This window comes from Chiroxiphia lanceolata, chromosome 1, assembly GCF_009829145.1.
Source record: "Chiroxiphia lanceolata isolate bChiLan1 chromosome 1, bChiLan1.pri, whole genome shotgun sequence".
Lineage (NCBI taxonomy): Eukaryota > Metazoa > Chordata > Aves > Passeriformes > Pipridae > Chiroxiphia > Chiroxiphia lanceolata.
This window is the reverse complement of record NC_045637.1, coordinates 5048484-5060856: the sequence shown is the minus strand read 5'-3', so window position 1 is coordinate 5060856 and position 12373 is coordinate 5048484. Positions and strand designations below refer to the sequence as shown.

At 38.4% G+C, this 12373-nt stretch overlaps 1 protein-coding gene across 10 annotated transcripts in view; it reads right to left on the bottom strand.

The window, feature by feature from the left end:
• Positions 1 to 12373, bottom strand: part of TRAPPC9 (trafficking protein particle complex 9) — a 469416-nt gene that overhangs the window by 371853 nt on the left and 85190 nt on the right. For all 10 annotated transcript variants that reach the window (XM_032687378.1, XM_032687405.1, XM_032687433.1 and 7 more), the window contains one exon: positions 6407 to 6531. In XM_032687378.1, coding sequence (XP_032543269.1) covers positions 6407 to 6531 — 125 coding nt within the window. The remainder of the gene's footprint in view (positions 1 to 6406; positions 6532 to 12373) is intronic.

Here is a 12373-nt window from a genome sequence, read left to right as displayed (position 1 = left end):
TGAACCAGAGTCCACCTGCAGAGATGAAAAACTACTTTAAATTGGACATTCAGACCAAATCCAAAGTGTGAGCAGGGAGGCTGAGTACCAACAAAAGGCAGTTCATCATTGTGAACTAAGTCTAATGAGTAGAGCAGGTCTTCAGAGGCCTGATCAACCACACACCTAACTCTGGGTGCTGAAACATTCTCCATCTGGCAGAAGCAATCCTGAGGATTCCTGCAGCATCTCAACTGCCAGAGGATCCACAACACGAGCAGAGTAAATGTACACAGAGGAGAAAGAAGGAACTACAGCACCTGAAATAAAGAGTGGTCTTTGAACCACACCCAGTGTGTGACCCACCTCCTCTGTCCTCAGCAACAGAGGAAACTGAACATGCAAGAACAATGTTGAAGTATAATATATCTCTATATATATACACATATATTATATACAGAGGTATTCTGAATTTGTGACACACAGCATGTTACATCCTGAGAGCTCCAGGCTGCAGGGGATCTCTGTCCTCTGGAAGAGCACTGGGAGGAAATGGATCATCCCATACAATCCCATTCAGACAAATATCTCAGTTTCTAACTATTCTTAAAATTTCTTACAGAGCTGACTGGACTTTCATCACCCTGTTCTAAATGTTTGCTCCAACCCTCCCTCCTCTTCAAGTTCCCCCTCAGCAAGTCTTCACACAAGCCCATCTTTACTATTTCTCCATAATTTAACCTTCCCCTCCTTTTTTCCCCTCACTTTCTATATATCCAACTCCCTCCTACATCAGTATTAAGATTTTTTTTCTTTCTTATCTTAAGGTCATTATGGATATAACCACCTACTGCTGATCACACAAGTTCTGTTTATTGTGTTGATGTCAACTTTCATTTTTCTTGGTTCATCTTTAGACAAGAGAGATGAGGTGTGGCTTGTATAGGAGACTGTACCTGCTGCAACTACCCTTGATGAGCCATTTCTTTGGTTATAAGCAGGGTATCATCGCTAGTTTTCTGAGTGACCGTGAAAAAAAGTCCAGAGAAAAAATTGTTTCTGACAGACAGACAGTGAATCTATCAAAAACTTTTCTATCAATACTTGACAAAATTTTTAATGTTGCATAAAATGGGAAAATGGGAAAAATAGGAAGCACTTCAAGTTATAAAATGCATTGAATTGAAATTCAGATACTACAGTGATAATACTGAATGTAAAATACCAGACAAGATGAATTAAGTGAATTTATTCAAATCCAAGGGGTAGTGGTATTTTTTCCCCGTAGCTGTATAGAATAGCCTTAGTAAAATATTTTCTTTGTGTTCTAAATTACAGTCCTCTCTAGAGCACAACAGAGTGCTCATTTCTTGATGGAACAATTCATAGAAGAGGAGAGGAAGAGGTTTGGTGAGAAATTCTGTGGCATACTCAATTATTTCTAGAACTCAAACACTTAAAGGAAGGTAAGCAATGCGGAACCAGGCAGGAAGGAAAGTTAAAAGCATTTAGACCCAGACTACTCAAAAATTGCTGGCTTTCATCCAAATCCAGATCATAATCAAATTTTGCCAGACAGGTACCCACTGCCAAAAATCCATCTTTCTCTCGTTTTTGCAGAGCCACTCTATTTTTATAATCCACTTTATCTCAAAGGAAACTGCAATTTTTGGCCAGAAAGGCAAGAAAAAAATACCTTGCTGACCTGGCAAAGTTTGATGTGGCTCATGGCTCAATTTGAGCACGCTTCAGGAAATGTGAATGGCTTTCTGGTACTCTTATCACAAACACCAATTATAAAAATTGATATATATATTATTTTGATAAAAATCAGCTTTGGAAGTCAAAGAGCTTTGCTTGGGATTTTTCATCTTCTCTTTTACCATCTTGAAAGTTATTAGGGAAACAGAGACAGATATAAGACTTGATGTGTTTAATACTGAAGGAGAACTCAGGGCCACAAAATTCACAAGCATAGTACTGAATTCCAAAATAGGACAGTGTGGAAGTAGAACATCTCACCTGGGTTATATGCCTGTGCTTAAGATCTCATTCCTGGATTCACATTTAGCCAACCAAAAGAAGGAATCTAAATTTCAATTGTGCTCCCTAGACTGAATGTCCACACTAACTTCAGCAGCATCCAGAATTATTTTAAAAAAAAATTTAAATAAAAATAAAAATAAAAAAAAAATCCAGCTTCTTCTGTTTAAGGGATTAAACATAGAATAGATATCAGGTTTATGAGTAAAAGGAGTTTGAGCTTAAAGCATCAACAATATAAAATTTATCCCCATTAACAGCATATTTTCATATAGAAGACCAGAGCCTGAGAACTGAACAGAAAAAAATCCAATTAAGGCCTGTATCTCATCTTAATACACTGCTGACTACATCAGAAAAGATACATTAAAGACAGTGTATTAAATTAAATTAGCTCTATATACTGTACTTTAACACTTCCTATCATTTACTGATAGTGCAGGAACAGAGCACTTTTATGAGAGTACTTAAACCTCCCCAGTTTCTGCAGCTGAATCTCCAGAATTACAGCTCACATTCAGTGTGCAGAGGAAAGGGCTCCTGTGCACAGAAGTTTCAAAGCAAATAAATAAGTCAGCCAAATCCATTATAAATTATAAACTAGCCCTGTCTGCCACACAACTGGCCAGTAATCACTGCCTGTGTTTAACAGCTTAGACCGAGATTTTAAAAAACCCACAACATGCTTTCCAAGTTTTCTTCATCCAGATAAAAGACTTGTTCATTTCGGCTCTTGATTTGGTCATTTGTCCAGCTGGTGTTAAGCAGCATTTCTTAATCCCAGATTTGTTCCAAAGAAACCAGGGATATTACATTGAACTGAGATACCCTGATGAGCAATTCTGCTTTTCACTTTGTGGCAAAAAGAGACTACCAATGAATTACCATCACTGTGACTGTAAGGACCAAATTTCCATGGATCAGACTGACCTCTGAGCCTCAAGCCCATAATATGTGGAATGGAGTACAAGTATGTTTCTTCCATCACTGAGAAAACCAGATTACACCACATCATCTCAGTTTCCAGGCATGAAAACCAGTACAGAATTCCCCGGGTTAAAAATGACACAGTGTTTGCTGAGAGATGATGACATCTGTTTAAATTTCTCACTGCAGCTTTTGCATTAAGACATAGAATGGTTGAATATTTAAACACACTGCAGTGTTACTCAAAAAGTAACAGATTCAGCCTCAAAACAGACTCTTTCACACACCAGTATAACCACAGCAATGCAGAGCATTTCATACAGATGCACCTACAAGGGGTTTAGACAAGGCTTAGCACAACTGCCCAGCAGTGAAAAGCAGAAAAGGGGATCTGAACACAACATTACGCTGTGATATTCTATTCAGCTTGAGGGTATAAGCAAGCTTTATGATGAGGTCATAAAGCAATTTTTACACTGAATTTATGAGCTCATTGTACAGTCATTTCCAGAAGCCAGGGGCCGGTTTATTAGAAGACAGCCTGCGGCAAAATTGAAAACGGAGATTGCAGAGAAGTTCGACTGCAATCCTGGCAATATCCAAGGCTGAGGCACGAAAATTGTAAGGCAAACAAGTAGGGAGGGAACGTCTAAGTATGAGACTTATAAATATCTGAACAAGGACATTTCAGAATCAGCAACATGAGAAGCATTGATTTACATTCATTTTCATTTGCAGAATTTCACTTTTATTTGAAGACGAGCTTATGCACAGCAAGCAGGATTGAAAAATAACTGCTACTCCTGAATATTCACACCAGACACCTATTGCTAAATCATGAATAAATGACAGAGAGCATTTTCACCACATATACAAATTGTTTAAGACCAATCTTGTTTCTTAACTGAAAAACTCCCACTTGCTTCTTACATTAGTTCTTGTCAAACCACCCTAATTGGCATCAGTATCACAAGATAAACCTTCAAACACAGCCCAGCAATCGTCCCAAAAGGCACCGTGAGGGACACAGGCAACAGCCCAAAAGTGCTGAATTGTTCTGCGGCAAGAGTGAGAAGCTGAACGATCTTTTAAAGAGGTTCTAGGGAAGTCAAAAAGATTCATAAACATCACATATTTTGAGACTCAGGGTCAAAGGGAACCTTGGATGATCTCACATGTACCTATCCCAGCTCGCTTCATTTCAGACGACAATGTTCTGAACTGAGCAAAAGCATTTGACAATGAACACACATTCATAAATTCCTCAGAACACTGACAAGAAAACTGGACCACAACACATTCCAATTGTATCTTTAAATGCTTAATTGACTGGATTGTTTACAATAACTGTCTGATTCTAAGATTTGGAATTTATCTAGCTTTCATTTTATACTACTGGTGGTTCTTACATTGCTTCCTACTAAAGAGCCCTGTCAGAACAGAGAGAAGTCACAAGTAGAAATAAATAGTATTACAGAGAAGGAGTAAACAGCAGGGGAAAAGCTGGATAAACCACAGTATCACAGAATTAGTGGGTCAGGTGTAATGCAGTCACCAAAAAAGACAAATGCATCTCTTCAGTTATGACAGGTATTTTTTTCTGGTCATTTGCCCACTACTCACTATGGCCATGTACACAGAGACTTAAATATGTGGATAGTCCAGTGAATCAAAAAACACTTCTAAGATCAAAACTAAATAGTTTTGAACTCCAGAGGTATTTTTTATCCAAGTAGATCAAATCACTGGTTTATAGTAGTTTAACTGGGACAAAGTTATTATTTATGAAAGTATTAATGTGGTAAACAGAAAGGGAAGCTACAGAAATGGACATTTGTTAAAACGGAATGAGCCACAACAGTAAATTACAGATAGTGATAACTCACTGTGGTTTTCTCTCTCCCATCTACAATATACCAATCTTCTAAATATTGGAAAAATATAAATCATGTTTTTCCTATCATGGCTGTTGTCCTCAAATAAATCATCACAATGATAATAATTTAAGTAATTAAAAATTTAATTTTGTAGACTTCCTCCAGAACTTTATCCTGTTGGCTGTTTAAATACCCAGATTTTTATTTTTCCCCTTCTATAAATCATCTCCTCTGGGTGCTGTACATCAGTCACACACACTGGGCTCAGCACTCAGATCAAAGAACCCTTGGATGATATTGGAGAGTGTATTGTCTACTGACATAATTCTGACCACCTGCACGGTCCTTCCATCACAAAATACCAATTAATTAAACCAAAACTCATTCATACCAACAGGATCCAGCATTTGCATTCCCACCACAGTGTTTTACTACACACTGTTAAAAACCAAGGTTTTGCTTTACAGCCCCCCCACATCCTTGTAGTACCATCACATGGATCACTGGGAACCTGCAATTTTTTGGTTGCCAGGACAACTGGCTGACAAGCAAAAAGTGAACCAAAAGGTGCTTTTTTTTCATGTATTTGCTGCAAAGTTCTGCATTTCTATATTTTTAGTCCTCTTTTGGAATAATATTCCCCTTGCTGCCATGTCTCAGAAGTGTCTATAGGTCAGACATTCTGCACAAAGTTCTAAACTTAAACATCAATGCTGGGCATTTTACCCACTTAAATATCAGACTGTTTCCTCAGTCCCGCTGATTTACATTTATAAACAATTAGGAAATACCTGGCTATGTCATAAAATGCAAGGAAAGGCTTTATTAATTTTTGAACATCTTTCCAGTGCTGCAATCCTGCTTTGTCTGCTGCAGAATCAAATGATGATGGATTAGCAGTGCTAATGGTCCGAGAGTAACGTCGTTTAAAAATAATCATTTTATCTGTTTATTGATCAGTAGAACTGTAAATAATCAATGTAAATAAGTATGAAGCTAAACATTTCATTGCTCGAAACAACAAGTTTACACCTTCAAGAGGTAAGAACAGGTGAGATCTTCAAGAGAAAAGCAAAGAGCAGCTTTAGTCCAGGGCAGCCTCTCTGTAAGCACAGTGCAGCTTCCACCTACAGAAGTGTCCTTTCATCCTGCTACTTTTATTTACTTCTCCTTTGACTCTCTCAACTATTCTCTTTTATTACTTACACGAACATCACTAAAAGGCCAAGAAAACGCTAAGAAACCCAAGGATTCACACAGAAGCACCTTCCTACAGAGTAAATAGCACAAGAAAGCCACATGAGATGAACTGACAAGTTCCCTGAGTACACCACACTGATAACCAGCTCTGCAATTTCCACTGCTGGCCTCATCTTTCTTTGCCTCTTTTGTTTGTTTGTTCCAATAAAACAATCCAAAGACAGAACACCAAGCTATGATGAAAAAAAAAAACACACACACACCAAAAAAAACTCAAAGGGAAATATTTATGAGACAAGGAAAGCTTTCTTTTTTAATCACACAACACACACAGTACAATGGAAACCACAGCTTTCCTCGGTTTGATGTCATCCCCTTACCTTCACGTGACTGAAGTCACCAACTTTGCTGCTTTCCTGTGGATTCAGAGCTTTAGTCTCCACTCTTGGTTTGACAACCTGCCGAAAAGGGCTGGAGAGAGGAAGTCCAGTAACACTGATTCCATCTGGAAACAGAATAAATGGAATTACTTTGGCTTGTCTAATGCCATGTTTTGTTCCAATGAATCTACATTTGTATTATCAAAGGGAGAGAAAAGACACAGAAAGCAATATTAACATTTTATACAAAAAAAGGCAAACCAAAGATTATTTCGTTGGTTTTTCCCTAGAAGCCAAAAATAATCAAACAAGAATACACCAAAAATTCGGGAAGATCACAGGAAAGGATGGCAACAGCATTTGAAATATCACAACAGAGATGTCAGAGTTACTAATATAAAATTAGTTTTAACACTTACAATATTAAAATAAAAGAAAGACATTGTGGTTTTCCATGGCAGTACCCGCTCAGCTGCTTAGGATCTTTAAACTCATTTCTGGTATGAGGATTCCTTTTTCAAGTATATATTGTGGAAAATAACAGAGAACAGAGAAGTCATGTTTCTGTACACCTGCTGATGCAAAAATAAATGAAATATTCCTTACATATAATAAAGCCAGAACTAAGGTTTACACTGAAAAAGTCAACAAAAAGCTTAACAGGAATGGGTGTCCTTAGAGGAATTACTTGGTCCTTAGCTTGGTATTTACTATCAGTCTGGGTACTGGCAGATAGTAAAGCAATAAGAGACAACATTACTTAATAGGACCTGTTATTGCCAACAACCTTGTGTAACCTGAAGCTAAACAAAGACACAGCAGCATATTTGGGGTTCTCAATCCAACCAAGGCAACACTCTAAGCACAAACCATTAAAGTGTGTGAAAATTACTGCTGAATCAAAAGCATCAGAATAATAGGAAAATCAAAATAAGGAAGCCTTAACATACATTAAAACCAGATTCACTGTTTTTTACTATTTAGATTTGCTTCCAAAGTCTAGAGAAGAGCAGAACTTTGTTGGTTTATGCTGTGCAGAGCAACTGCAATCAAAACCACCAATTAAATACAACAAAAATCGCAGCAGACACATATAGTTAAACATATGGGAAACACCAAATTATTACCCAAAACCCAAACACATTTCCTAAATCGCTCCTATCAAATTATATTTGCTAATGCCACATTCCAATTCCATGGTTGAACTCAGATCTGGGCATGTTGAGGATACATTCCTCAAAAGAAGAAACCATGGAGCATGAAATGGTTTTGCTTCATTAAGATCCAACTTCACAGGTATCCAGATAAGAAAACAAAGGCAGTGCTCCCATATTCTTTTACTTCCAGTTTCCTTCACTAACTAGTTTTAAAATGCACCTTAGCACTGAATATCCTGTGGTATCAGTTCCTGAGGGAGAGCAGGACAGGCAGGTGAGAACGCCCTGCCCATGCTATGCAGCATTACTGTGAATTTTGCATGGAATAGTAGGTTTTTTCTAACTTGCACAAGAATTAAGGCACCAAACCCCTCCTCAGCATCCTTTAAAAGCCAACTGATATTAAAGCAAACATACTTATTAATAAAGCCTAAGATTTGAGGCAATAATAATACACTGAAAAGTTCAACACAGGTTGCCAACAAAACTCATCATAAATACATTTGATTGCAGGCTTTGAAATCCAGTTCTTTTTAATGAAAATTAAAAGTTTTAATGGAGGAAAAATATTCTTTTCTTGATGAATGATTTTCACTAGTTCTATATTTAGAAGTAAAATTGACACTGATTGGTGCATAAAATTGCAAATTAAAACACGAAAAGAACGAAGCATAAAAAACTGCATGGCATTACTCAGATTTTCCATTTTTATAAGGCATGAGCTTTCTTTTCTTTGAGAAAGGAATAGATAATACCTAAAAGAACATCACAGACATACAACTAATGCCTTTCTTAATTACTTCATCTTTTAAAACTCCAGTTCATTTTCTACGTGGAAAAAAGAAGACAATAGTTTAAACATTTTCTCTAGGAAGAAGAAATTTTGAATCTCTAAATTGTACCTGAAAAAGGAGATTTTATAGCAAAGGAGACATTTGTGCTGCTTCAGGATGAAAGGGAAGTCTAAGGTAACCACTGTAGTGATCAACTTTCTGTCTCAGTTCTGTGGCACTCACAGAACTTAATGATGGCAGAAAAAAAACACTAAGCATCAATGAAACAGTTCACCAGAAGTTTTAAATTATTGATACTTGTATTTTTTGAGACTTCATAAGTTTTATTTTTTCTCATGAAGTTTAAAGACATGAAGATGCTGAATCCCCCACAGTTTTCTTTCATCCATCCCTACTGCTAAACAGCTTGAGCAGTCTTGTACTATAAAAAGAATAATTGTCTTTCTACTCTGTCCAGAAATTTTCCTAATTTCTAGAATCCACGTTGAATATTTCCATGGTAACAGCACATGACCAACACTTTTTCCATGGTAACTGCAAAAAACACAGCTTGCCTTTCCAAAATCCCAGTCACTGCTGTCACAACAGAGCAAAATCTCTTACCGGCATTTCCTCTCTCCTCTCAAATGTTAAGTAAATTGTCAATTTAACTTCATTAGCCACTTTCCCAGCACGCTGTACAGAAGAATCCCACACAACTTCATATCTGAATGAGGGAAAGTGCATTCATGGAGTTAAACATGTAGATCTACAACCCACTGACTAAGCACTGATGGAAGAGGTGGCAGGGGACAGCTCCTGTTCCATGGAATGCTGTGCTATACAACAACCAGTGGCCTGATCCAGGTGACAAAATCAAAAACACTTTTCAAAAGGTGCATCACAACTACAGTGGTCTCAAACTCAGCAGCAAGGAAACATTTAAAAAGTGTTCTACTGATGCCAGGACGTCAGAGAAGTTTGGATTCCAAGGTAGTCTACAGGTAACTGGCAACACAATGTCACACAAGATGGAAAACAGCAGAAGATTTTAGGCTGAACTGCTGCTTCTTTCCAGAAGAGCTTCATACAATCCAATAGCAGCACAGGGACCCCGAGGGGTGTAGGACAAGGAGGAATCACAGAATGAATTAAATTGGAAAAGGCCTCTGAGTTCATAGAGTCCAACCTATGACTGAACACCATCACATCAACTAGACCAGAACACCAAGTGCCACATCTTTCCCTAAACACCTCCAGGGACAGTGAGTCCACCACTTCTCTGGGCAGCCCATTCCAAGGAGAGCAGGAGGGGCTGCAGGTCTAGAGCAGGGATCCCCTCCAGTAGCCCTGGAGAGACCCTGCTGGAGCAGGGATCCTCCAGCAGCCCGGGGGATATTCCCTGTGAGAGCTGTGGCTTCTTAAGGACCCTTCCAACCCAACCATTCTATGATTCTATGTCAGAGCTTTTGGAAAACATACAGCTTGATCATAACATACGAAAACTAAATGTCCCCTCAACCCATTTGTTTATTTTGTCAATCCATTGCCTGATAGAAATTTCAAAACAAGAAGTCTCTTGGTAGGCAACATCTCATAAGAACACTATAACAGCTTTGAAGTGCTTTAAACATGCAGAACGACAGAAAAAAACAACTCAAGACAGGAGACAGACTCTGCTCGCTGATCTTGAATATGCCTTTTTTCCTTTCTTAGAAAAAGAGAATTATATTCCGCTAAAAGTAGGCAGAGTTCTAGAAACTTGCTTTCTGCAGTGACAAAGAAGGGGGTAGCACAAGAGCAGACAGAGTTCAGGCAATGGAAGCCACTTCACCCTTTATGCTATGGGTGGGCATTGAGATGCAGCTCTTCCCACGCTCAGAAACATCCTTAGGACTATGACAGGAGAGTCCACAGGTAGCAGCACCCAGGCAAAGTTACTGGGAATGCATCAGCTCCCTGGCTCCCAGGAGCAGGGCACAGATGAAACGTCCATTACCTCTGAAGACAACAATTAACAATAACAAATGCACTGTCAGTAAGGATAAGTAAGTGAACTAAAACTGGAAGTTCAATTTAGAATAAGGGTGAATGCACAAAAATGAAGTGTAAAGAAATTCATAATAAAGCCTAGAGATTATTTACACAGACTTCATTAGATGCTAAAAGTGCCTCAGCAAGGGAACAGCATAACAGGCTGAGAGGTCTATGCCTGTATGTGCCAATAATCAATTTATCGCTCTCTGACTTGTGTTGTTAAGATTTGGGGACTGAAACACCATCTCTCTACATATGTGTAGAGTGGCTCATAAAACTGATACAGGCTGAAGTCCTATGGCACTTATATGTTAAAAAAACCCAGCCTGTATCAGTGAAATTATGAGACAAGATTATTCATCTAGATTAAAAGGCAGTCGGAAGAGAAGAAGGTACCTTATCTTCTGTAAGTACTAAAGATGAAATTCAAGAAGAATTCTGTAGGAAAAGTTCTCAAAAATTAAGAATTATTTTTGAAGTTACACAGTGATGAATTTATGGAGGACACAAAAGTGTTTGTGGTTAACAAACCAAAACAAAAGGAAAAAAAACCTCATTTACTCAAATGAACAGTACAACCAAACTGACATCTTCAAACTGCAGAGCCAAAAAAACTTCTTGGAAATGAAGTCACTTCAAAAGATTATTCTGAATTATTAAATGCTAAAAGGCAAGCAAGCATAGTAACGTGGAAATGATAATACTGAAACATCTCCTAGGACTTCCATCATCACCATCATCAGCGATACCATTATCCTAATAGAGTCCTCCAGGCTACTCAGTTTCTCAGAAGACCTGTCAAGAGTCATTTAAATTCCAAAGCAGGTACCTTTCAAACAGGGAAATATATTGTCTATAAGCTGTATATGTGCAGGAACATTCTGAAGTGGATAAAATCTGGCCATTTAAGCAGAAAAGCACTAAAGTGAGTATGAAACATGCAGTGGTCTTGCATAACAATATGAAAAAATATTCAAGATCAGTGCTTTTAGAAATACACTATTATTTCTCTGCAACCTTTTTTCCCCAGGGAAAGGAAGGAGAGACCTAAGGCATAGATTTACTTCTCTCTGAACATGTAATTAATTAGTTCCTTTGATGAGTTTATGAATTTAAATACCCTCACACCTGTCTTTAGGTTCCCTATACACGGAATAAATGAACCTTAACATTTTACATAATGAAGTACTCATTGTAGATTAATTCATTAACTTTGGAAAACATTATCCCCATGTAGCAGGAGCTTTTTTAAAAGCCTGCTTCCCACTAACAAGTTACTGTGTATAAAGCAATCCAAAAAGAGCAGCTTTTGTTCTCATCCCTTTCAGCATCAGGGAAATGCTGGATTTCAGAAATTAAGGTATAATAACTGGGAAGGAGAATCCATCATGCTCATAACATGAGTATCCTGTTGACCTCTTCAGGACACCTTAGCAGGTGACAGAGACCTTACTGCTTCAGCTCCCCAGGCCTGGCTGTACCAAGCAGACCAAGTGTTTCCTCCTTGTCTTATGCAGTGCAACAACCTCAGAATCAAATCAAATATACATACTGACCTTCCTGGCCAGAGGACCAAGGACATACATAAAAGGAACCCTGAAGCACCCAGTTGAGGGACAAGACATCCAAAACTTCATTAGCATTTTCAGCAAACAGCTCTCCTGCATGGATCCTCTAAATCTTGGTCAACTGGCTTCAAGACACAGAATCACGGAATCGTTAAGGCTGGAAAAGATCTTCAGGATTGTCAAGTCCAACCATCAACCCAGCACCACCACCATGTTCACCACTAAACCATGTCCCCGTATTCACATGGGTTTTTTGAACACTTTCAGAGATGGTGATTCCACCACCATCCTTGGCAGCCTCTTCCAATGCTTTCTAACCCTTTCAGTGAAGAAATGTCTCCCTATATCCAATCTAAACCTCCCCTGGTACAACTTCAGCCCGTTTCCTCTCATGCCGTCTCTTGTTACCTGGGAGAAGAGAATGACCCCCGG